At 41.2% G+C, this 27,727-nt stretch overlaps 1 protein-coding gene across 1 annotated transcript; it reads left to right on the forward strand.

The window, feature by feature from the left end:
- LOC120573524 lies at positions 1–26,979 on the forward strand. The gene is made up of 9 exons (XM_039823310.1): positions 1–300; positions 394–606; positions 814–943; positions 1,141–1,211; positions 18,953–19,259; positions 19,714–20,067; positions 20,324–20,422; positions 22,262–22,302; positions 26,077–26,979. Exons 1-9 carry the CDS (start codon positions 1–3, stop codon positions 26,209–26,211), a joined length of 1,650 nt encoding a protein of 549 aa, XP_039679244.1. The 3' UTR covers positions 26,212–26,979.
- Positions 26,980–27,727: the final 748 nt, after the last annotated feature.

Genomic DNA, 27,727 nt, shown 5'->3' on the forward strand with positions numbered 1-27,727 from the left:
ATGGCTCGATCCGATCACCTGCGGCGGGCCCATGGTGTCCACAATGCGAAGGAGCGTAAAATTGTATTAATTTTGGCGACCAGACGGGTCAATATCCAGACAGATGCTTGTCCAGTCTTGGGCTGTAGCTACCACAGAACAAGACTGGACAAGCATCTGCTCGATGGCCACAGGGAGCTGACCAGGGACGAGGTGGAGGTCAACCTGGACCTGGTGAGAAGGACCAAGTCCCTTTCCCTCCTGGCTGCGCTGAGGAGAACAAACTCGGCAGTCCAAATGTCCACAGGGCTCGACCTCAAGGTAAATTTATGTCTTCAATTCTCTTTGTTTTATGTGAAGCACTTGTAATCACCTAGTCACTGAAATGTGCTACATATATGGATTTGCATGCAGGGAGAAGATGAGGGTGACCACATAGAGGTGCCAGGGGAGGCGGAGGAAGAGGCCCCGCAGTGCCCAGACCCCAGGAGAGTCCACAGCATGGCGGAGGTGAAACGCCTGTCGGCACGCCTCCAGCTGGTGGAAAGAGAGCTAAAAACCATGCGGACCAAAAGCAAGAGGCTGGCCAAGTGGCTCTGCCGCATGCAGGTTCTGGCATCTGCCAGGGTGAGTTGGGTTTGCTGGAAGTTTAGAAATATACCATTGAGTGTCAAAATAATGCCAATTCTTCTTTATTTATTTGATGACCAAAGACAGGAGACACCAGCAGCTGCAGCAGCAAAGAAGGAGATGGAGAGGTTGAGGTGGAAATAGAGGAGCAGCCACCGCAGCTGGACACCTCAGCAGCTGTCCCCTCAGCTGCAAACCTCTCAGATGCACACCGCTCAGCCTCAGCAGCATCAGCCTCTTCCTCAACCCAAACAGGAGCAGCAAGACCCGGTTGGGGAGCAACCTCTGATCCTTCAGCTGGACGAGCAGGATAGTGAGCAGGAGCCGGCTGGAAGTACTCTTCGAAACCTCTGAGGAACTTGAGATTCCCAGCTTCAATTGGTAAGAAAGAAAAGTAGGAGATTATACTAATAAAAAATATATATATATATATATATATATATATATATATATATATATATATATATATATATATATATATATAATTTTATTTATAATTTATAATTTATAATTTTAAACATGTGTTCACAGAAAACTACCTGAGGGACTACCAGCGGTACCACCAGGGCATCTGCCCCACTGGGCAGCACGGGGGCCCAGTGGTTAGTGCTGTGGCCTCACAGCAAGAAGCAAGAAGGTTCTGGGTTCGAATCCAGGCCTTTGTGTGGAGTTTGCATGTTCTCCCCGTGTCTGCGTGGGTTTTCTCCGGGTTCTCCAGTTTCCCCACCACTAAAAATATGTTCCCCTCCCTAACTAGCTGATGTGTTCTGGCGTCTGTGTTCTGAGCGTTCTGGCGTCGTAAGGTGTTGTATGGCTTAGTGTTAATTTTGTCACCTATTTTTAATTTAGTCTTAGTCTTAGTCTTGTGCCAAACATTTTTGTTAGTCAAGTTTTAGTCGACTAAAAGTCTCGTCATTTTAGTCTAGTTTTAGTCAAAAGAGAACTCAAGGTATCTTAGTCGAGTTTTAGTCAGATTCTACACCCTCAGCCTGGACATGGCGCAGGCAAAAATGATGAGGGAGCATTTCCGCCTGGCTCTTATCCCCAAAGTGCCAAAACCGGAGTCACCGGAAGCCTCCACCTCAACAACCACAAATGCTGGTTGAAGAATGGGATGCCATCCCACAGCAGTGTGTGACCAGGCTGGTGACCAGCATGAGGAGGAGGTGCCAGGCTGTTGTGGCTGTGTACGGTTCTTCCACACGCTACTGAGGCTCCTGTTTGTGAAATGAATAAATTGTTAATTTGCCAATATGTCTTGTTTCTTCAAACTTCAATCATCCAATCCACCAAACGAGTCAATGGCAGAATAAGTTTGGCACTGGCAGAGAAGATTTGGCAAATTTTTCATGGGCGCAATCCACATACTCAGCGCTGCTGCTCATCCCACAAATGCATGTTCCTTACAAATGGGGCACCATTTGAAAGGGAACTAAACAGGCTTTCCAACGGTATAAGATTTATTGCCAAAAAGCATTGTTACCACAGAGAAATAATCTACCAAACACAAATTTCCTTACTTTTTGTTTTAAGTTTAGATAGGTTAAGATTCATTTTCTAACATGTTCTTTTTTAGTACTTTAAAAGATTCCTTTTTCATTAGATGTTCTATTTTAGTATTTAAGATTCATTTTGTTTTGTAGACGTTAACATTCATTTTCTTATATTGTGTTTTTCAAATGGTCATTATGTTTTTTGTGTTAAATACAAGTTCCTATTTTCAAATTCAGTCAGTCACTCTCTTGTCCTTATTCACTTAAAATGACAACTATAATACTGAGCATGCTTAGCCTAAAGATTAAGCTAGGAACACCAAATTGGTCAGGTAATCTCAACACAGGCCCACCTTTGAGTTTGGAGAGGTTCAAAGTATCTAGCTTTATTAAAATACATAGATATACTTAACAACTGTCATAGAGTGAATGGGAACTTCCCCAGTTTCCTGGCTGTCATTTCTTTTAGGAACAGACTATGGGGCTAATAGACTACATATCTACTGCACAACACATCCAAATTTCATAGCCATAAGTCATTTCAAAGTGTTTTTATGGGGACCAAAAATAACTCACGTTAAAAAATCCTTATCTTCCAAAACTGACATTTAGCACACTTATGACAGTGATCTCAGGGTTGCCCAGTGTCCCTGCTGCCATGGCAGCGGGACACCAGGGTGACATTCTGACACCCTGTCAGGGTGACATTCTGAGACGGTGGTCAGGACAATAGAGAATCAAGAACCATAGTTACGTATTTGTAACTCCAGAACCCTAAGATGCTGGCAACTAGGGTCAGGACATACACCCTAAGATGTAGCTAGCAACACCATATTGCTAGCATTTATTCTTTCCAAGCCCCCCTTTGAATAGGACAAGGTTCCAACCCTCTAGCACTATGAATAAACATAGAAACACAATGTACTGAAGAACTGACATTTCCCCACATACTGAATGGACCCCAGAGTCATGGCTGTCATTTCTTTTAGGAACAGACTATGGAGCTGGATCCAGGTTGGTTTAGTTGCAAAGTATTTTTATGGGGACCAAAAAAACTCATGTTACAAAAAAAAAAAAACAACAACCTCTTTTAAAAACTGACATTTGTCATGTATATACAATCCACTTTATTTATATAGCACTATTTTAACAAACAAGGTTTGCAAAGTGCTGCACAAAAAGATTAAACATGAATAGATAACAATAAAAAGATGAGGTACCCAATATAAAGATAAAAACAATACAATTAAAAAAAATTAAATAAGTACAATAAATAAAAACTAGAATGCACTGCCCGCACACAATAAAAATATGCAAGTATACACATGAGATCAACACTCTACCTGGTGTTAAAAGCCAAAGTAATGTGTGGTAGGGAAGCCTAACCCAGGACATTTGGCCTGTTTTTAATAGGGGAATTGACTGTTCCCTATTGTCCTTACCAATTGGCAAAAGTGATCCCAAATGGCCTACCTTCCTGTGTAGCCATGCTAAGTGCTAGCATGTCCAAACCAACATGATTTTACTCCATAAAGAGCTGGCAACAACATACTGAAAAACAAGGGCTCTAGCGGACAGCGTAAAAATTGCTATTTTTCTGGGTACCGTTTGGAGGGACAGGCTTACAAAAATCTGCCCTGCGCCGTTTTTGGATTTTAGGGGCGGGCCCTGGACACTTTAGGCTCGTTCGAGATGAACCAGATCGGCGCAGAATCGATCACCGGCGATCGCCGCCCAATGCATGCCGGTTAGATTTGTGTCCGACTTGATCCCGACTTGCTCTAACGTCATGCACACATGGGCAACGATAATCTCACGAGACCAAGGCAGCCGCAGTTCTGAGACGCAGGTAGCGCAGTTGCTTTTCACTAACTGCAAGAGCCAAGCGGACGCAGGCAGACCCAGTGCATGCTGGGAAACGCCGGCCTCTCAGCTGAATCGACTCAACATGACATTTTATATACACTTTTTATTGATTTTGAATCGGAGGGATTTTAACTGTGATTTGTCTGATTTAAAGGCTTATTTTGTACAGAACACATGTAGTGTGGCTGATAGTTACGTTTAGAAGTAAGAGAGACTAATCTGTTCAGATTACAGATCATCTACAGTCTGTTGTTAATTAAAATCAGCAACAGATCGCATGTAGAGCATTTTGACAGCTACTCTGTCATAATAAAAACGGCTGGAGACTGTGTAGGAGCTGATATATGGGTCTGATAACATTTTATTAAAATCGGACCACCAGTCTTTCTGTCACTTCCTGTTCATCCTGAAGGCTGCTGGAATCAGCAGGAAACTCTCCGACTTTCGTCACCGTCCCCGGCTGCTGCTGCTTACTCTGGTCTACTTTACAGGCGAGGCGCAGCTCATCTCGAACGAGCCTAGTGTCTCCGAGAGTCCCCCTTACTCTGGGAGAAAGGGTTCCCGTTTGTCCTGTGAGTCGTAATGGAGACTAGTTAAAGTCATTTTATTTACATAAATTAACCACCAAAGATTTTACCAATACTATGAGAGTCTGGAGGTCTGGCCAAAAAGAACAAAAGAAGGGAAGAAGCCTAGGCCAACCCACAAAGGGCCGTCGGATCCAGTACTCCCCCCTAAACTACCAAAGAAAACTAGACTACCAGACCTCCATCCTCAAAAGAAATAAAGCCAACAGAAAGACAGGAACAGCCACCCTGGTGCAAGGGTTGCTTCAGCCTGATTGAGAGAGATCCCTGTCTCCCTGCCTTCCTTATGTACAGGAGGCGGGGCCACCCACTAATGGCCCAATCAGGAGCACCTGAGATAGATAGGCAGAGAGGGAAAAGAAGAACAGGGATGGGGGAGCACAACACTGCACACTAGAAAATGCTCCATGTATATTTATTTCTGCCTGTTTGCGATTGGCTGGAATAGTGATTTGTGGCTCCTTTACTCCTTTCCGCTTGTTTTCCATTTACACAGCCAGGGCTGACGATTAACATTTAACACATTCACACGGGACCGTGAGAAGATATTCACTGACAGAAAGTGTATTGGATTAACATCACTTACTAAACCTTTAAAATCAATATCGAGATTTTCACGGACAAATAATACGCCAATATGTACTGCTCGCGCACCCTGAAATAACGAGTTGAACAGTGACCAGGATGTGAGATGTGATGTCGCTGTGAAACAGTCAGTTCAGGGGGGGTGGGGGGGCCAGTTTAACTTACTTCCTGCAGCTTGTGTGTTAGCGCCATAGATATAGAACAATAAATATGATCTGATGTCATAACTAATGGGATAACTGTCCGCCATCTTACTAGGGTACTGTTTACAACTGTCACCTATAGGCAGCAAGTATGGTTGTCAGCTGTGCAGCACCTAACTGCTTTACCAGAAGGACCGAAGACACCCAGGAGGCTGGCATCACTTTCCACATGTTAGTAGGAGTAGATTTTTTTATATATAAATAAATACAGAAAAGTTGGTGAACTAGCTAGTTACTGTTAACGGACCGGCTGAGATGTCAGTAATTGGTGATTGCTAGCTAGCTCTTAACAGCATTTATGAACAGCAAACATCGTTTTAGTTGGTTGATTTTTGACCTCAAATAGGACGTTTAGTAACGTTAAGGTTATAACAGTTTTTTTTAACAAGTCGTTAATATGACCCCTACATTGACTGCTATGCGGCTGATTTCACTCAATCTCAGTTAAATTAAAGTTAACGACATGTACTCTTCTTTACTCCTAAATCTAATTTTAAAATATCTCAAGACAAATCTGGCAAGTTAACGGTACGTTAAAATGTAACGTTATACAGAGTAAATTTACATTGCGTAAATCAACAGTAGCCACATCCAGCAACACGGACCCCTAACCGACCAGCCACACTTAACGTTATATTTTCACCACCTAACGTTAGCTCTCCAAACATTAGCCATGTTGAATCCTGCTGTCAGTCATCATGTATTAACATCTATTGTTGTCAGCTTACCTCATGCCTTTACACGATTTTCCTTTCAGCAAAGCAAATTTAAACTTAATAATCCGTGTCTTGATGAGGTAAAGTAATGTCAATCCAGAAAGGAGTCCTACTTCAGCAGCAAAGTCTCCGCATTACTATCGTAAATGTAATTTCCATAACGTAAGCGCAATGAAAATTAAAGACAATTGCGACCATCAGCAGTTCTGGTGAAGTCATTATAGCCTTTATCAACAAAAACTCATTGAAGCTAGCAAAGCTCTTCAACTACTCCGCTCATCGTCAAAACAAACTCCATGCCGGCCGGTTAACAGTAACAAAAAACCCGGCAAAACAGAAATAGGTTGAGTATAACTAATATTTACATATAGGCCTATATACAGATCAGTCTCAGGTTGAAACTTGTAGTTCTGAAAGTTAAGTTGCACAACTTAAGGTAATGGTTATTAGGGCTGAACGATTAATTGCATTTGCGGTAATATCGCGATATGTTAAAACGCGATTTCCTAATCGCAAAGGCTGCGATTTGGTCTCGATTTGATGATCGCTAGAGCAAATCAGTCTGCACTCCGCAGAGAAAGCATCAACTTAGCACGCTAACGCTATGCCGTACCTTGAGCTGATCTCTGTCATTCAAACAACTCTGAGTTGAAGTTTAAAACATTTACAGCCATTTTAATAAAATGAAGGGTTTTGTTCAGGCTCGAGTCCATACATGCAGTTAATGGATACAGGCACGCAGAACTGAAGGCTCGGTTGGCAATGATTAGCTCTGATAAGTGGTTAGCTCCGGTTAGCTCCGTTATAAATATATGGAGTGGAGGAGCTGCCACGGAGACAGTGTTGGGAAGGATACTTTCAAAACGTATTTCGTTACAGAATACAGAATACATGCCCACAAATGTAATTTGTAACGTATTCCGTTACGTTACTCAATCTGAGTAACGTATTCTGAATACTTTGATTACTTCAGGATTACTTCCACATTGAATTGCGTTTTATAAGTGTAGGAACGCAGCTATCACATCCAGCTTACTAAACAGGCCTATAATGGTGTGTTCTTTTTATTCCAACTAGCTGCATGTGTACCTGAACATAGGGCTGCACAATTAATCAAATTTTAATCACGATCACGATTTTGGCTTCCCACGATCAAATTTGCGTGATCGAGCGATATTTAAAATGCGTCATTCCGTTCATAGAACAGTTTTTGCAAAGCCAATCTAGCGCTCCATAAACCACTGTTTGATCACATGTCTCCATGAGCCAATCAGAGCTGTTCCCTGCCTGCACCGCGCAGCTTAGTTTCTAGATGTAGACAATCACAGAGGACAGAGTAACGTGAGGAATATTCCACAATAGGTAGCAATCGCTCATCATAAGCCGGTCACGATGTTTACCAGTTTACCAGTAAACGCAAAGTTTTGTCCCATCTGTGTTGTTTTTCAGACAACAGCAGTGACCAGTGCTAGTTTGTGTCTTTTAGCTCATAGCTTTAGCAGCAGACTGTTGAATGTCCCGCTGTTGGAAACCTACAGTGAAATACAGATACACTACACTGTTAAGCAGTCAGCATTTTAGCCGTGTTTAATCCAGTTACTACTGTGGCTAACGGTAGGCTAACGTTAGCTGCTGTGTAACGTGTTATACATTTACTAGCGCGACATTCAGCGATGTTTATGTTGCCTCTAACGTGGGTTTCGGAGCATCAGAGCGCAACGCAGACATGTAAGTGGCAGTGTAATGAGCCACAGAAATCCGTGTAGCTATTTCGTCTGGTAGATACCAGGCACCATATTGCGCCGTTAACGTGAACAGAAAATTGCGTTGCCTGTATCTTTCACGGCAAACATGCATGTGTGGAAAGCGGTCGCACAACAGCTGAAATGGCATACTCCTTCACAGTATCCTTCAATAAAGGAGGAATTTAGCACAATATGAATGTATTAGTAAGAATGTAGCATAATATGGATGTAAAAGCAGTTATAATTATATAATTATGTGACAATAAAATTTTGTTTTGGCTAAAATCAACAAATAATCGTGATAATTAATCGTGATCTCAATATTGATCAAAATAATCGTGATTATCATTTTGGCCATAATCGTGCAGCCCTACCTGAACAAGCAGATAATTGTATTGGTAGTCCCGAACTGCATACTACAAATATCTAACCGCAGTCTTGCTACCACGAGCTAATTTTAGCAAACGTTAGGTAGCATGTCAAACGGGGCTAGTCAGTCTTTAAACGGCTCTGGAGCTAGTAAATCAGCACGTAGGAGAATGTAAAGTCGCACGTCAATGTTAAAATAGCAAGGTGACCAGTAAAACTACATCCAAAAAGCTTACTTTAAGATGCTTCTTCAGGTTGGAGGTGGAGTAATTTGGACGCTAAAAGGAGGTTGGTTGCACTGCACAGTTATATTTCATTCTTTGAAATTTCCAAGATAGAAACGTATTCCTGTCCTGGCTCTGTCGTGCCGGTTCCGACTCCATTGTGACTGATCACGCAAATAGCTTTTTTTCGATTTCGTTTGCGGGGCTTCTGGAAAATGCATAGAGTTGCCTTAATTTATTCAGAGTGAATAAACTCGTGAAACAGATAAGTATCGTCATGTAATCCATTGACTTCAACAATGTAACTGTATTCTAAATACCAACTATTTAAATTGTAACTGTAATGGAATACAGTTACTCATAATTTGTATTCTGAATACGTAACGCCGTTACATGTATTCTGTTACTCCCCAACACTGCACGGAGAGGGGTAACAATCAGACTGATAAATGAGTGTTCGGGGAGCTTTCACAGCAGCGTGGCCACAGTGTTTCAACGGTTTTATTAGTACAGTTAATCCCACGGCAAGAACATCAGCAACTAACGTAACGATAGCCGCTCGTCATGCACACGGCACGCAACTTCACGAGGGGAGGGGCTGGAGGCAGCTCCTCTCTGTGCACTGTAAACAATACTGTGTGTGTGTGTGTGTGTGTGTGTGTGTGTGTGTGTGTGTGTGTGTGTGTGTGTGTGTGTGTGTGTGTTGTTAGATCCCCCGAATTACCCCCCGTGGGAGGTACAGGACCAGCTCTCCGTTTAAAGGGTCCGAGTCTCTGTAGCCTATGGGTATTACCCTACTAGGTTAAAGGGACTATTTAAGCTGGTGGCGAGGAGACTTGCCTAGCTTCTAACTGCCTTCCTCCATACGTCTACCCTGCTTGCACTACCACCGCACCTGACCGAATGGCCCCAGGGCCAGGTACAGCACCAGTCACGCACGTTAACGGCAGCTCTCCTCTCAATGATCTGGGCACTTGGTATTTGCTAGGATTGGCTTTAGTGGCTCGTACAGTGAGCCCCAAGGGTTTGTTTGATTTCTATGGCTAGAGCAACCGATTAGAACCTAACTTTGTTGTTGTACACACACTTCTTAAGAATTCTTGCCTTAGTGAGATATCATGAATCCAATGTCCACAATTCAGTCTTTAACTTCAATGATAGCTTTATTGCAGATTTTTAGCAAGGAAATTGCGTAATGCATTTAATTCTCAAAACACTGATTAATTATATATTTCAAAGTCATTAGCTTAACCAATTATTCGTAAGTAAAAATTTATTTAATTCCAAACACCTGATGTAAAGGCTTGTAGCTGGAAGGTGAAATGTCCAGTGTTGCAGGGAGAGAAGAGAGAGAGGGAAGGGATGTGCTCGTCAGTACAGTCCTTCCTAGCCTGCCATACTGCTGGATTTTGGTGAAACTCCCGACCCAATTCAAAAGTCCGCAAAATCTCTTATCCAAAACAGTCACTATTGGCAGGGTGAACGAAAGAGTACTCCTTAAAATCCAAACTGTAATCCTTAGGCTGGTTAATTCTCCTATTGCCAATCGCTCCCGTGTCGGCCGTAAGTGATAGGAGATCCTCTTTCTGCGATGTTGGCTTCGTTCGTTGCTCTGGCTCTTGAGTTAAATTTCTAAGTCCAAGAACTAGTTGCTCTGATGTGGTCGATCGAACAGCAAGTCTTGAACTCCGGAAGCTGGCAGGAGAACTAACCCCGATACTTCCTGGAGTGCCCCTTCTTATCCTTTCAAAATGTGTGTGTGCTCTGTATGCGTCATTATGTATCCTTGAGCGCGTGTCCCTAACAACACACGCTGCCTGTATATTTCCACATCTCAACTCATCCATTTCTCTATATTTACTAATACATGTCACCTCCAGCTTAGTACGTTCATAATCTGATTTTTACCACATGGCCCCACTGTTTCAACATTGGCCTTACTGCGTCAACACACTCTCCCAAATACCACTTGTCCTACCTTATTCAATCAAACAGTGGTCATTCTTTAAATCAGTATACACACAATACCTATTTCACATAAATATTATCCTTAATAATCAAACAATAATTATCTCTTAAATCACATATATATGTCGTGCGCATAGCATCAGGATCATAGTCTCTTATTCTTTTTGGATTTTCGTCACAGACTACGTTTACATGCAGCCAATAACCCGTTCAAAACCGGAATATTAGCAATAACCCGGTCGCGCACGGCCATGTAAACACCGGCAAAAACCCGAATATGCTCATATTCCGGTTTTTAAAAACCCGAATATGCTACCTGGGTTACCCCTTTTCTAACCCGAAATTTTGGTCATGTAAACGCGTATTGGCATATCCCCATCAAAAGGAACATTGATTTGTGTTCTATTCGCAAGGAATCTTGGTCTTTTGAGTAGAGGAACTTCTTGTATGCGCCAGAAAACATAGTTATAATAATAATAATAATTATATACTATAATAATATAGTTATATATATGTCAGTGCAGAAAACCTGCGCGCAGTATACCGGAAGTAAACAAGAAGTAGAGGTAAACATGGCGAGACGCAGGACAGCACCACACTTTTGGAGCGAGGAGGAAACCAATTTCTTTATTAGTGTGGTGAAAACCATGAATATAATGTCTTTTGTTGACGGCAGAAAGTACGAGATAGTGAGATTTATAAGAAGGGGACCGAAAAGTTATTGCGTCTTAAGGTTGTCCGTAGGCTACGTCCAGACGCTAACCGTGCGTCGCCGTTTACGTCGGGATATTGCCAATTGATTACAAATTCCATGTAGGAGTAACTCTCTCTGCTCACGCATGTAAACGGGTTATTCCGAATGTTTCAGAAACCCGAATAGTGACCTTAACCCGACCATAACCCGAATATTGACAGCTTGTAAACGTAGTGACATAGTCAGGTGGAGAGTCCCCTGACTTCCTAGTCAGAGCCGGGGCATGATGGAAAGTATCCAACCTTTCCAGGCAGAGCCGGGTCATGCTGGAAAGTACCCAATTTTCCTGTGTCAGGCCTATGTCAGGGATCTCAACTTACTTGACAGTGTGTGTGTGTGTATATATATATATTTGTACTTATTTAACTGTCTAGTGTGTAATTGTGTGTTGTTCATACCATACAATGATTTATGGTTTGTCTTTGTTGAATAATACAGAAGACAAAGAGCTTAAAAAAATCGCAATTAGATTATTTTCAAAAATCATTCAGCCCTAATGTTTATGTATGTTTAATGTATGCCTTAGTTTGAGGATATTGGTTAATGCATTTCTGAAAATGTTTTCTTTAAAAACAATGTAATATGGCACTTCAATGCACTTAATATCTTTAGTTTTTTGAGAGATGATATTGTAAGCAATGTAGGCAATAACAATGTTGCTTTTTCCAAAATTTTACCCAAACTATTGTATATTATTGCTCTTCAATAAAACAAAAGTATTTTTTATCCAATTACTCGATTAATCCATGGAATAATCGCTAGAATACTTGATTACTAAACTAATCGATAGCTGTAGCCCTAGTCTCATCAGACCAAACCACAGACTTCCAAAACTCATCTTTCCCTTTCAAATGTTCCCGGGTAAACCTCAGGGTGGCTGTGATGTGCCGCTCTTTGAGCAAAGGGGTTCTTCTGGGACGATGGCCCTGAAGCCCACCATGATGAAGAGCCCTCACAACTGTGTTTTTTGAAACATCAACTCCAGAAGAGGCCAGGCCAGCAACAATCATCTTGGCAGATGTCCGGGGCTTCTGGCTGACATCTCTGACTAATTTCCTCTCCAGAGTTCTTGAAATCTTGCGCTTACGACCACGCCCAGGTTTGTTTCTTACACAGTTTGTCTCCTTGTACTTGGCAATGATGCAACGTATAGCGGTTCTAGACACTGTGAAACGCTTGGAAATGGCAGTATAGCCTTCCCCCTTATCATGAGCCTCCACTATCTTCTTTCTGAGCTCAAGACTGATTTCCTTTGTCTTTGGCATGGTGAGGAAAAGTAGTCCCTCTCAGTAATGTGTTCAATTTCAATTCAATTCAATTTTATTTATAGTATCAAATCATAACATAAGTTATCTCGAGACACTTTACAGATAGAGTAGGTCTAGACCACACTCTATAATTTACAAAGCCCCAACAATTCCAACAATTCCAGTAATTCCCTCAAGAGCAAGCAGTGCGACAGTGGCGAGGAAAAACTCCCTCTTGGGAAGAAACCTCGGACAGACCCAGGCTCTTGGTAGGCGGTGTCTGACGAGCCGGTTGGGGGTGTGATGAACAGTGGCGATAGTAGTCACATTAATAATGGAACAGTGACTGGATGTAGCGGGAAGCTGCAGGGTTCAGCAGGACGCAGCATGACATTGCAGGGCATCGCTGAGCTCAGCAGGGAGTGCAGCAGGACCACGGCGACAGCTGCAACCAGGGTCTTGGTGCCAACGTTCTCCAAGGAAATACGCTGGGGGAAAAAAGCATAAGGACTCCGGGGAGTAAACTCCCCAGAAGCTAGGATTAGTAACAAGCATTTCTGGGACGGGCTGCACACAAATAGTAATAGTAATAGTAACAGTAATAGAAACAGTAATAGAAAGGGAGAGGAGAGAGCAGCTCAGTGTGTCAAAGGAAGGAAGTCCCCCCGCAGTCTAGGACTATAACAGCGTGAACTATAACAGGTAACTAAGAGAGACAGGTCATAAGGAGAGGTAGCTTTTTCGGGCTTAGAACTCTCCCCTGCCGGATCTGGCTTGGCTGGCCTGCCTCCCTCTACTTTGTTATGTATTATTAATCTAACAATTATGAAGAGAAGCAGTTGGGCCAGTTAGGTGAACACTGCAACTCCTCACTCCCTAACTATAAGCTTTATCAAATAGGAGAGTTTTAAGTTCATTCTTGAATGAGGTGACAGTTTCTGCCCCCCGAACCCAGATCGGGAGCTGGTTCCATAGGAGAGGAGCCTGATAACTGAAGGCTCTAGCTCCCATTCTACTTTTAGAGACTCTAGGTACCACCAGTAACTCTGCATTCTGGGAGCGCAGTGTTTTAGTGGGACAATAGGGTATTAGGAGCTCTTCTAGATATGATGGTGCTAGACCATTTAGAGCTTTGTAGGTCAAGAGAAGGACTTTAAACTCAATCCTGGATTCAACAGGAAGCCAATGCAGAGAAGCTAATACAGGAGAAATATGATCTCTTTTCTTAGTTCTTGTGAGAACACGCGCTGCAGCATTCTGGATCAGCTGGAGAGTCTTAAGAGACTTATTTGAGCAACCTGACAGTAGGGAATTACAATAGTCCAGCCTGGAAGTAACAAATGCATGGACTAGTTTTTCAGCGTCGTTTTGAGACAGGATATTCCTAATTTTGGCAATGTTACGAAGATGAAAAAAGGCTGTTCTTGAGGTTTGTTTTAGATTGGCATTAAAGGATATATCCTGATCAAAGATAACTCCTAAATTTCTAACAGTGGTGCTGGAGGCCAGGGCAACACCATCCAGAGTAGCTATATCTCTAGATAATGAAGTTCGGAGGTGTTTAGGGCCCAGCACAATAACTTCAGTTTTGTTAGGGTTTAACATCAGAAAATTATAGGTCATCCAGGATTTTATATCCTTAATGCACTCTTGAAATTTTGCTAGCTGACTGGTTTCGTCTGGTTTGATTGACAAGTATAATTGGGTGTCATCCGCATAACAGTGAAAGTTAATTGAGTGTTTTCTAATAATATTGCCTAGAGGAAGCATATATAAGGAGAATAGAATTGGTCCAAGCACTGAGCCTTGAGGAACCCCATGGCTAATATTTAGCGTACTTGGAGGATTTATCATTAACATTCACAAATTGAGATCGATCAGAGAAATAGGACCTAAACCAACTCAGAGCAATTCCTTTAATGCCAACCAAGTGTTCCAATCTCTGTAACAGGATTGAATGGTCAATTGTGTCAAATGCAGCACTAAGATCTAGTAAAACAAGAATGGAGACAAGACCTTTGTCTGCAGCAGTTAAAAGGTCGTTAGTAATTTTCACCAGTGCCGTCTCTGTGCTATGATTCTTTCTAAATCCTGATTGAAAGTCATCAAATAAACTGTTGCTATGTAGAAAATCGCATAACTGATTAGCAACCACCTTCTCAAGGATCTTGGATAGAAAAGGAAAGGTTAGATATAGGTCTATAGTTTGCTAAGACCTCAGGATCCAGGGTGGGTTTTTTCAGAAGAGGTTTTATCACAGCTACTTTAAATGACTGTGGTACATAACCTGTTAATAGAGACATATTGATCATATCTAGTAATGAGGTGTTAACCACAGGTAATGCTTCTTTGAGTAGTCTCGTTGGGATGGGGTCCAAGAGACAGGTAGATGGCTTAGCTGAGGATATCTTTAACATTAATTGTTGAAGATCTATAGGATAAAAGCAGTCTAAGTATATGTCGAGACTAGTCTTTATTTCTAACGACTCTGCGTTTAAAGGTGAACCGTTAGAAGTTGAGTGTAAAAGGTGATGAATTTTATCTCTAATTGTTGTAATTTTATCATTGAAGAAGCTCATGAAGTCATCACTACTCAGAGCTAGAGGAATAGATGGCTCAGTAGAGCTGTGGCTATCTGTCAGCCTGGCGACAGTGCTGAAAAGAAACCTTGGGTTGTTCTTGTTTTCTTCTATTAGTGATGAGTAATAGTCTGATCTGGCCTTTCTTAGGGCCTTCCTATAGGTTTTGAGACTTTCTTGCCAATCCAAACGAGATTCTTCCACCTTGGTGGAACGCCACTTACATTCGAGGTTGCGAGATTTGTTTTAATTGCGAGTTTGGGAGTTATACCAAGGTGCTAGTTTCCTTTGCTTCATCATCTTCTTTTTCAGGGGAGCGCGGAGTCTAAGGTCAGATCCGTAGGCATGTCGTAATACCGTCTACAAATGCATCAATTTGAGAGGGACTGAGGTTAACATACAGGTCCTCTGTTATGTTAAGGCATGACATAGAGTCGAATGCTGTTGGAATATCTTCTTTAAATTTAGCTATAGCACTGTCAGATAAGCATCTGGTGTAGGAGCTTTTATCTAATTTAATATAATCAGGTAGTAAGAATTCGAAAGTGATTAAAGAATGATCTGATAATACCGAATTCTGCGAAAATATTATTAAATCCTCAATTTCAATACCATATGCCAGCACAAGGTTGAGGGTGTGGTTAAAACAGTCGTGTCGCATTGCGCACTCTGACTGAAACCGATTGAATCCAGTAATGAGTTGAAAGCAGTACTAAGGCTGTCATTGTCAACGTCCACATGGATATTAAAATCACCTACAAGAAGTACTTGGTCTGATTTAAGGACTAAACATGATAAAAACTCTGAGAATTCAGATAAAAATTCAGAATAAGGGACCTGGAGCCCTGTAAATAACAACGAATATAATTGGCTGTAATGTTTTCCATTTTGGATGTTGAAGATTAAGAACAAGACTTTCAAATGAGTTATAATGTAATTTAGGTTTAGGAGTAATTAGCAGGCTTGCATCAAAGATGGCTGCAACTCCCCCTCCTCGGCCTGAGCCTCTAGGAATTTGAGTATTAATATGGCTGGGAGGAGTGGCTTCATTTAGACTAACATAGTCTTCATGGCCCAGCCAGGTTTCAGTAAGACAAAATAAATCAATTTTATTGTCTGATATCAACTCGTTTACCAGTACTGCTTTAGAAGACAGAGATCTAATATTTAATAGTCCACATCTAATTTTCCTATTTTGTTCTATTGCAGTAGTTTTAATTCCAATTAGGTTGTTAAGTATACGCATCTTTTGTTTACCTTTGATTTAACCGATCTGAGCCGGGGGACAGACACCGTGCTTATTAGACCATGAGTGGGCGACTGCTCCAACGGCACAGAAGGCGTAGCACTGCACCTCTGATTACTAATATCAAACTTGGGTTGTCATGGTTTATGTCTGATAAACTCGTTCAGATTTTTGATATGAGAGCGGCACCGTCCCAGGTGGGATGAATGCCGTCTCTCTCAATCAGACCCAGGCTTTCCCCAGAACGCCCTCCAGTTATTCACATAGCCCACATCATTAGGTGGGCACCACCCGACAACCAGCGGTGGAAGGATGACGTAACGGCTGTACATTTCATCATTGGTCAGGTTTGGCAAGGGTCCAGAAAACTACTGAGTCCGACATTGTCTTTGCGTATGCACAAAGTGACTCAACATTCATTTTAGTGATCTCCGATTTACGACCATTACCACCTCGTGAAGTATGATCTTACTGTATTTACGGTTCTTTTTGCCAGCAGTTTTAGATGGGTTTCTATATCGCCCGCTCCAGCCCCGGGGATACATATGACCGTAGGTAGGCCTACTGTAGCCGCCGGGCGCTGGCTTCACATATCGCAGTATAGAGCTCCCAAATAACCAGAACTGGCTTCTCAGCGGGTGTATCGCTGAGTAGGGAGAACCTGTTAGAGAGGAGAAAAGCTCCGGTTTAGAGCGACCGTCATCATGTGCACTCCCTGGTCTAGATCTAACGTCACGCTTCCCTCGGACAGTCACCCACTCGCCCGGCTGTCGGGGTCTGCCGGGGACAGCTAGCAGAAGCTACAGAAGCTACAGTATGTTGGCCCGTATAAACTACATGGTGCTGGCAGCTTACGGAAGCATATCGATTCTGATTCCATGGTGCGGAGCCGTGACTCAAATTCACTAAGCCTTGCCTCCAAAACAGCGAATATACTACATTTATTACATGTATCGTTATCACTAAAGGAGGCAGAGGAATAGCTAAACATTTGACACACAGAGCAAGAGAGAGCAGGAGAGGGAGAGGAATTAGCCATTGCTAATGGCTAAGCTAAAGTAGCTAACAGTGTTTTAACAATTGTAAATTCAGCGAGTCAGTCGCTGTAAGTGAAGCTAAGTATAAGTGCTTGAGTAAAACAATTGTAATTCAAATGCAATCCAGGCAAATAGCTGCTAATTTAAACAGTGAAGCAGAGTTCAGTAAGTTTTTGCCGGAGCAGCAAACTAGCGTTTGTAACACGGGAACACCGGAAGTGACACAATACGCTCACCTTACACGTCGGCACGTCGTCTCCACAGCCTACAAGACCGCCGCACACACGTCTCAATCAAAAAATCAGAAAACACAAAGGAAACCCTGAAGTGCCCTGTTCCTTGGAGTCCTTTTATGCTGACTGAATGACCATGTCTAGTTAGGAAGCCAATTGACTGCACAGGTGTGGTTTGAAAGCTGATTGGTTAATTAGGTGTGTTTTGAAAGCAAAAATTCACATGGGGGCTAATATTTTTGAGCACCCCATTTTTCACTATATTTGATATAAAGCAAGCCTAAAAATTTATTTTATATTAAAAAATGTACCAAAAGCTACTAAATAGCACTGGTGAATGTTTGATTATATCAAGTTGTATCAATGCTGCAAACATTGGGAAGAATTTTAGGAAAATGTTCCATAATTCCTGGGGGGCTAATAATTTTGGCCCCAACTGTATGTCATATTGGTCTGTTCAGATGTGTAATTACCTGTAGAAGGCAGAATCAGTGTTAAAAGTGACAGCAAAGGGTTCCTGACCAAGCAAGTACCTGATGAGTTGGAAGTAAGAATGTGCTGGAAGGTAAGCTCAGAGCCTGCAGTAGAAATAAAGACTGATGGAGAGGGGAGGAGAGTAGAGCTGTCTGTGTTGTGTTTGGAGGAGGGACCCCATCACATAAAGAACTAAACAAGTTCCTGGTTTGCCAGTGAAGAAGAAAGAAGTCTTAAAATGAACATCCATCACACCCTGATCTGCTTCTTCTTCCTCTGTGAGTACATTCACGTTGTACTTCTGTCACTCGGTCCTGTTGTTTTCTTTATTTTCTTTATTGATCAGCCGTTCCATAAACGGAAGAGGGTTAGGGCCACATGTGAGTTCCGAGTTTAAAGTCAGAATTCTGAGATTAAAGTCAGCCTACAGCCTTTTTACTTTAAGAAACAACTAAAAATTGTAAGCAAAAAGTCAGAATTCAGACTCAAAACTCAGAACTCAAATACCTTTTTTGACTATGACTGTTTGCTTCCTGAGCCACTAACACAAAGACTGTCACTTCGTAGGGACCAACTTGATTTGTATAAGTCCGACTACTGAAGCAGTGTGGACCAAAGAAGTAACACGTTAACAATGTACATATGAGCATGTGAGTCTTGTTTTAGGGCGGACTTGCTGTAACATATAGTAGATCATTACACGTACATTTGACTTCCACAAAATAAACTCAAATCAAAAAGGGAAATGAAGAGCACAGACTCAGTTTAACTAAAAGTCTGCTGCCTGTTTTATATTTACCCACTGTAGATTAGAGTACAGTCAGTCCTTTGTTCTGATAAACAGGAACAGAAGATCATGTTGGAAGTCACTCAGAGCGGTTTGTGGTTTGTGGCTGAAGTCTGGACTCTTTTGATATTATTTCAGTATTTCATAGTTCCCTGTTTTCTTGGTGTTCCGTTACGGCTTGAAGTTCAGACAGGAACTAATGATTGTTCATCTTTACAACAGCTCTGCAGGAAGAAAACTCTGGTCTCGTCCGAGCCCAAATCTGGGTCTATACTGCAAGTGAAGGAGGAGATATAGGAGTTATATGCGTTATATCTTCGTCCGAAAGCAGGAAGTTCTTCTGTAAGAATGAATGTACCAAAGAAGACCTTCTAGTTGAAACAAATGCTGTCAGAGATCAGAGGGGCAGATACGGCGTTGATTATAATGGAGACTGTGTTTTCGTCAGCATCTCACAGCTGACCAAGTCTGACTCAGGACGGTACAGGTGTGGTGTGGGATCTACATCCAGTGACTTTGACATCATTGTTGTAGATGGTGAGTTTCTACTGAAAATCTGAAAAGTGTCTTTGTTCACTGACAGATGATTTTGTTCTGTATATTATTCATGATCGAACTCTGATAAATGCTCATTTAAACCAGGACTACTATCTAATAAAACGTTTTCATTAATAGGTACAGTATGGCAATTTTCTAGTTTCCTGCCAACACCAACTATGTATAACAATATACTGTATATAAAACTACCTTTATTATGCAAAGAGGTTACTAACAGGTGAAAGTTTCATTATTTTCATTATCTACAGTCACAAAGCTACTTAAAGTGTGACATTCTTTGAATGTGATCTAATGAGATTAGGAGGAGCTGGTGAGATGATGGAAGCAGTAAACACTTCTAGTCAACATGGTTGAAGTGAGCAGCTCCCAGTGGTAGTGTGGATCATTATCTGGAGTACAGACAGAAACTACTGACTGGTGATCTTTTCAACAGCACTGCTGAGAGGAAATCCTCCTGAAGAAACAACCTTCCATAAGACAACTGGAGATAATCTCATCGTTGCATGCTACTTTTCTTCCTTTCCTCTCTTTGAGAGAAAGAAGTACTTCTGCAAGGAAGAATGTGGAGACAAAGGCATTCTCGTTCAAACAACTGCTTACACAGAGCAAAGAGACCGATACAGCATCAGAAATGTCCAAGGATTTCCGTCGAAAGGATTTCTGTATGTGAACATCTCACAGCTGACCAAATCTGACTCAGGACTGTACAGGTGTGGTCTGAACACGTCTTCGTCTTCAGATCCTTACCGCAAGTTTAGGATCGTTGTCACAGGTGGTGAGTTTCATGGTAAGATTCAAAATGATTTTCTGCAGTTACATATAATTATCACTCCAGCATGTAGCAAAGGGCCAACGCTGGACAGTTTAGCTCTTTGGATTTTTCCTCCTCAACAAAATGTTGTTCTCCCTCAATTATGTGCATCGTATATATACTACATTACCCATGAGCGTAAGTACATGAACAGGGCCTTGAGTCCCACAAGGTTAAGTCATCATCATCTAAGAAGCATCCGTAAAAACCAACTTCTCTTCTCTTAACACAGGTGTGCTGCTATACGTAGCCATGAGTGTTCTTATCGTCGTCGCCATCTCTGGGCTGGCGCTGACGATCATCTGTGTTCGGAGGAACTGCAAACCCGATGGTGAGGCAGCAACAACAAGTCAAGGTTTGAACCACTTCAACCATAATGTTTTTGTTCTGACCGGGTCAAATCAAATCAACACGAGGACACAGATGGTCACAAACCTGAGTTACACAACATTTAGGGCGCTTGCCTCGTTTAGTTCGGTGGAATCGCACTAGGTGGCACAGATTGTTTGGGCAAGTAACAACGTGGCAATTGTGCTTGTTAAAATCCACTAAGTAGACAGGAGAGGACTTAAAAGTTTAACAAGTATTTATTTAAGTAAAATCATATGAGCATAAACGTGTACACGGGTCCGAGTTGAGCAGGCACACAGGCTCCTCTCATCAGACTGAATTTTCTGGCTTATACATGAATTCATATATCAGTCTCTAAGAGCATTTTGATTTGTTTATTAAAATTTGGAGGAGTACCTTGGTTTAGACTTGGCGTCCCCTGGTTGGTGCACAGACTGGTCCCAGTCTTTTGGCACACGCACTCTTCATCAGTTGTTAGACAGACTTTAGCTATGCTGATGGTCAGAAAGAACAATGTGCCACTGTTGTCCGTCACAGATTGAGAAGTAACTTACTTTCATGGTCAAACTGATATCAAACTGATATTAACTTCGTTGCTGCACTCTTGTTGCTTTCTGACCACCGTCATACAGTGCTGCTTTCTGCACAGTATCCTTTTCTCATTTTGCATGACTAAGCTGTCACAGTGCTCTTCCACTAAACACACTAAACACACAATACTATTCAACTATAATTTGTATCCTCATACAGCACAGACAGTGATGATTGATTATTTTTATTTCTTACACAATCACACTCTGATGCGCGCCAAAAACGGACCAAACGAGCGTACCGAGATCAGCTCAATAAAGTGATTTGTAATGACGCATTTTAGTACGCTTGGATTTTTCCAGGTGTGAAACCAAACCAAACCGAGGATAAATTATTATTAAAGGTTTATTTAGATAATGAGAGATACAAAAAACATAGATGAGCTTCAACAGTCATCTGATGTATGTATCATAGTGGTTTTAGCCGAAGCTAATTCAAGACACTTGTCCCTAGTAGGCTTGGCTCCAAGTTTACAAGCTGACCAACTGATTCAGACCAATGCAAACAAACTACAGGTGTGAAAACACCCTTAGAGAACAGTAACCAGTCAAGACCACCTTTGCTGAGTACAAGATCAGAACTAGTCAAGTCCAGAGAGATTTCAGTCCAACTCAAGTCTGAGTCCAAATGAAAGACTGTCCATTTAAAAAATCCTCTTAACTTACCTTACTTACCAATGTCAATGCCTGTTGTAGATGGATTCTGAATTAAACTAATACCCGTTTTCTGATCAAGTGCGCTTCATCAATGGTTTTTGTTTTAAGGGAGGAATTGCTGGACTCTGTGGAGACCAACTAGAATATTTGGCGAGACCAATGGCCAAGTGCAAATACTAACGTGTCTGAGACCTTGAGTCCGAGACCGGACTGACAGCACTGACAGTAACAGGTGTTAAAGAAACCAACAACATTCACAAACAACTACATGCTAATCCACGATGAAGGTGGGGAGGTGGAAGGACATTTCAGGGGCAAATAGCAATTTGGAAAAACATAGTTTCCTGCTGTTGGCAGGTTTGATCAACTATCAGGATTTGTTTAGATTGCAAGGTGAAATGACTATCTCGGGCTTCAATGTGCTAACAGTCACTAGAGAGACTAAGGGAGGGGCCCCTGGGTAGCTCGCCTGGTTGAGTCATTTCAGACCTTTGTCGTCTTCAGCTGTGATTTTAAAATGGCCCCAAAAATCGTTTAAATCATATCTCTTAATCATAATATCTGTTCCACAGGATTGAACACCGGAGGAAACTCAGACGGCATAAACATGGAGGTGACTTTCTTTAACTCTTTGTTTCCTCTCGTTGGCTAAGATGTACCAGTGGACATGATCATCATTTCAGATGAGGATCTGTATCAGGGCCAATCTGGGCGTAATAGCAAAAATTAGCCAGGTCTCATGGTGAAAATATCTATTATTTGAGCTCATAAACGAAATAGTTCAGAAACAGGGCCTTCAGTGTCTGGATTGAGCAGCTCACCACAGCTGTCAGTAGCACAAGCATAGGTGTGATTGGCATAGGACAAAAAAGCTGGAAAATATGGGGGCGACCCATGATGCGTGACAGCACCCCAACCTATCCTTTTAGGAAGGCTGTATACCGTTTGTTTTTCTTTGAGATGTTTTCATTTAACTGTGTGGTCATTTAGAAGGCTTACTGAATGAATCTGCCAGACTGTTAACTATGGAGGAAATATTTATTCATAATTCAAATTGAAAGTCCAAAGAGAAATTGAAAGTCCAAAGAGAAAACAAAGCGAGGTGAAATAAAAATTATTATTTTTTTTTTCATTTGGCTTTGGCTTTTGAATTTAATATTTGGCTTTTGAATTTCAATTTATCATTGGCTTTTAATTTTCATTTAATATTTGGCTTTTGAATTTCAATTTAACATTGGCTTTTAATTTTCATTTAATATTTGGCTTTTGAATTTCAATTTAACATTGGCTTTTAATTTTCATTTAATATTTGGCTTTTGAATTTCAATTTAACATTGGCTTTTAATTTTTATTTAATATTTGGCTTTTGAATTTCAATTTAACATTGGCTTTTAATTTTCATTTAATATTTGGCTTTTGAATTTCCATTTAACATTGCCTTTTCATTTGGACTTGACACATGTCAATGTAAATGAGGAGGCGTGGCCCAAAGGCTGGTGGGAGGGTCTGAAACGAAAGGGGTGCAGAGGCACCTTATGAACAGCAGGGGGAGCTGACTGTTGGGGAGCACCTGTCTGCAGCTTCACAATCAGGCTGGTTTGGCCTCTTATTTCACATGATAGAAAATGATGATGTAGGCTAAACACAAACGACATTTCATGCAACAACAGTGAAGTTTTCATGTAGTTACTATAATTGGGCCCGTGTTAGTGAGGACTAGATTAGGACTGGATTTAAAGCTGATTCTGGTTCCCAACTTCACCCCAGGTGTGTCTGTTTAAAACACGACTCAGACAACTTCTCTCTTTTGATGTTATATTTAATTAAGCAACAGTAGAAACATGGGTGTGGGTAGCTCTGCTACGTGTGTTTGTGTGTGGTCAGATCTCGAGGACACACACACACACACAATCTCAACCGGGTAGTCATCGTCCGAACTGCGACCTCTCCTTTTTCTTTCTGCACCCCTTTCGTTTCAGACCCTCCCACCAGCCTTTGGGCCACGCCTCCTCATTTACATTGACATGTGTCAAGTCCAAATGAAAAGGCAATGTTAAATGGAAATTCAATGAAAAATTTTCAAATGAAAAAAAAAATATTTTTAATTTCATCTCGCTTAGTTTTCTCTTATTTCCTCCATAGTTAACCTGCATACTCAGCATGCGTTCTTTATGAGATGTGTAATAGTACTGTTCAGGCATGAAAATGGGTCAGGGGTGAAAAAGGTGAGAAGGATATTACCCTTCTGGGGGGGTCCGGGGGCATGCTCCCTCGTAAGAAAATTTTAAAGATTCCAGATTTTAAAGCATCAATCTGATGCATTTTGAGATGCATTTTTTGCCAACCAACAGTGTAATATTTCAATATGCACTCATTAAAGTTAATTTGACTGGCAAAACAGTTAAAGTCCTTCTGACATTACACAATAATAAAAGTCATAATTTTTAAACACTAAAACGTTTTGGATCACTTTTTACTTCTTCCAACCATATGTTAAATTAAGAGTCAATGTGGATTTACATATTGCAATAATATCATAATCCTACAATGAATCATTGTGAAAACTAAACTTTACTACTTTGGCCAGGTCATCGTCAAACAACTAATAGTGGCTAAGACCATACTATTTGAGAATATACAGATTTTTGTTGGTTTCTCTAAATACCTGAGGAAAAATGTCATTAGCACCACATAATAAAGTTAACTGTTTTAGTTTTAGTTAAGGAAGCTACATAAATTGTGGCCAAGGTATTGTATATATACAATTTCACATGATCACGTTTTACTGTAGTTTTTTTTAAACTATTTGTTTTAGTCATTGTCACGTTTAACCCTTGTGTTGTCTTGCCTTGTCCTTCTGGGTAAAAATTGAAAATTCACTTTTTTTAGCACTTTTTTCTGGCCCGTTTGTCGCTTTTTGTAAAAAAATGTTTTAAAAGGTTTTTGTCAAAAAAGCTTTCAAAGCTTTCTTTATTCACCAAATTTATGACATTATACCTATTTTTTAGGTAAAAAAGCAGAAATTATTAATTATTTTGACTAACAGTTAAGATCAGAGGATGTTGAGTGGATCACAGACTGGTGTATGTTCAAGTTTAGTCAGGATACTGTTTTAAAACCATTTCATTTTTTTTTTCAAATGCTATAAAATTGAATATAACAAACCAAAATTCAATGAAAGTTATCATTAATTTTACCTGCATATAACGTTGTATGGAACCCATAAAACATATCCATGATAATTTCCTGCAATTTGGTTGAAACACATATTTTTTATATAAAAAACTTTTTCAAAAGGGTCAAATTTGACCCGAGGACAACACAAGGGTTAAAAGTCCATATACATTGAGGATACTTAAACATGTAGCTATTTACCACTTTAAAAAAAATTATGTTGGAACGTGAGGATGCTGATGTGAATATCGCCGCTTCACAATCCGCGAAATTGATATTTTGTTGTGTTTTTTAGTAAATTAAGTATCCCAAGTTTTAGATTAGGTGTTGGTCATTCTCAAAACCTTTATATCTCCTGCTGTGACTTATCAATTCTGGACTCTGTGCTGCTGCCAGCCTGTGTAGCGTAGCTACGTTACTCACCGTCGATCAACTGTTAGCTTCAGCTGGCTAACGTTAGCTGTCAACCTCCCGACTAACTGTTACCGCAAACTAGTGATCTAGCGAGGATTATCCCTTCAGACCACAGTGGACTTCAGTGGACTCTCCATCCAAACTCCCAACTGGACCTTCGTCTGCCACGACTGCCGGACTCCCTGTCTCCCTGTCTCCGTCGATCACTTGGTAGCTTTGAGACACCTAGTCAGCTGTCAGTTTACACCAGCTAGCTTCTGTTAGCTTCCACCGACGGCTCGCCATAGACAGTATATGGCCATAATATAAGTATATGGCTCACCCAGCACATCTGTGTTCGCTGCGTAGAGCTCTTTTTCCCGAATTTGAATTTACGATTCCTACGCCAAGACCCTCCCTTCAATCACTACTATTGGCCAGGAGTGTGATTCCGGAAGAATCACACCCCTGACAAGGACAAATATTAGTTCAGACACAGAGTAAGTAATACATCTTTATCATAGGACTATATAAAATAATGAGTAGAAATTAAAATAGTAAGTTGGTTTATAGAAAATAAAAGCAGTTAGAACGGACTCAAGTAGTCAAAATATTTACATCAAAATGGCAACAGAACCCAAACCTCTTTCTGCACAGTCCATCACTCAAATGTCCTTCAGAACATAGCTACAGTAAGTATACAGCTTCAGCCTCCACCCTCTTGCCCAAAGCTCTCAAAAGCGTGTTGTTTTTCATTTCCTGCCTCCAAAAAAGTCACTTCAAGGGCCATAACTGTTTTATGGTGGTTTGTTTTCCTCAGGTTGCCCCAGACTGCCACTATGAGAACCATCCTTCAGTCTCCACCGCTGAAGACTCCACCTACATGAGCATTGATCCAGCCAGCAGAGATCCCCACCAAACATACTCGACACTCTCACACACACAACACAAATGACTGTGCCTCAAGAGTCCACTTTGTACTCAGTCTTTCTGTATTGGAAGGGTATTTCTTTATGTCATGTGTTTGTTGTCAACTTGGAGAATGGATTTCTCATTTTGACGATGTTGCAGTGTTTTATTTGCATGTTTTCTTGGGTTGCATGAGCTCAAGATGTGTATGATTTTTGTAAAAAGGGAGCTTAAAGTTCTGCTTTTGTGTTATGCCAGGATCAGACTACACAAATTCAGCCCGACTTTGACCCGACAGACACGTCGCAGAAAAACGCTCAGACATCATCAAAGATCAGCGATCTGATGTTGGTTGTTGTGTCAAAATGTGATAAAATCTGGTTTATAATTAAATTAGGGGCAAGCATATGATGTGTGCCTTTGAGATGACAGGTGACGTCTTGTGTCTGCCAGAGAGAAATCCCAGGTCCTCCTCCCCATAGTCCCATCACTGCACATGCATTTGCGAGCTACAGAGTCAGAGACTGGCACAGGGCCAACTGCCTGAGGCTTTGGCTAGGGAGATGCAAAGTCAGCTAAAAGAGACAGGAGTCAGCAATATGACATCAACAAGGGACTTCCCTAAGAAAGAGGTCCTTAGACTCAAACGTATCCAATTGGATTTTTAAGCAGCATGTCCTGAGGAATTTTTTTGGGGTGGAAAGCAGATATAAGGCAACACCAGACAAAGACATCTTCAGTAAGCTGTCTGGAACTTTCTCTGGTTTTATGTGTTGAAATCTTTTCGAGCACATTAAACTCTTTTTACATCTGATTCTGACTCAGATTTTTCGGGGATTTTGTCATTTTGTCATCTGTCATACAAGAGAATCAGGAAAAGTATTTGAAAAGGGCAGCTGGCGTTTGGGTCTGAGCCATTAATCTTGGCATCGGATCTATAATTCACTACAAAACGGTGACGCTTCACAACGCAGAACATCTAACATGTCAGAACCTTCGCTCTTTTTCCGCCTAGCGTGACGTGTTCTACGACATTTTCCTGCACATAAGTAACCATGGCGATAAGAAGTCTGGTCGGCGTCATACTTGTAGTGTTGCCACTCATCTGTCCAAGACACAGCAAGGTTTTTTGGCAACATGTCTTTCTAGTCTGCCATAGTGACTGTCGTGAAAGACAAAAAAATTATGTAGTCTGATGTAGCTGATATACGTCACTGAGAAGGAGATTGACAAAATGGACAGTCTTCTTCCTGATGGCCTGCAGACAATCCGAGGCACGATGCAGATACATCAGGTAAATGCTTTTCACCACACAAACACACACACACACACACACACACACACACACACACACACACACACACACACACACACACACACAGTGTTGGGGAGTAACGGAATACATGTATTCAGAATACAAATTATGAGTAACTGTATTCCGTTACAGTTACAATTTAAATAGTTGGTATTTAGAATACAGTTACATTGTTGAAGTCAATGGATTACATGACGATACTTATCTGTTTCACGAGTTTATTCACTCTGAATAAATTAAGGCAACT

This window comes from Perca fluviatilis, chromosome 14, assembly GCF_010015445.1.
Source record: "Perca fluviatilis chromosome 14, GENO_Pfluv_1.0, whole genome shotgun sequence".
In the NCBI taxonomy this organism is placed as follows: domain Eukaryota; kingdom Metazoa; phylum Chordata; class Actinopteri; order Perciformes; family Percidae; genus Perca; species Perca fluviatilis.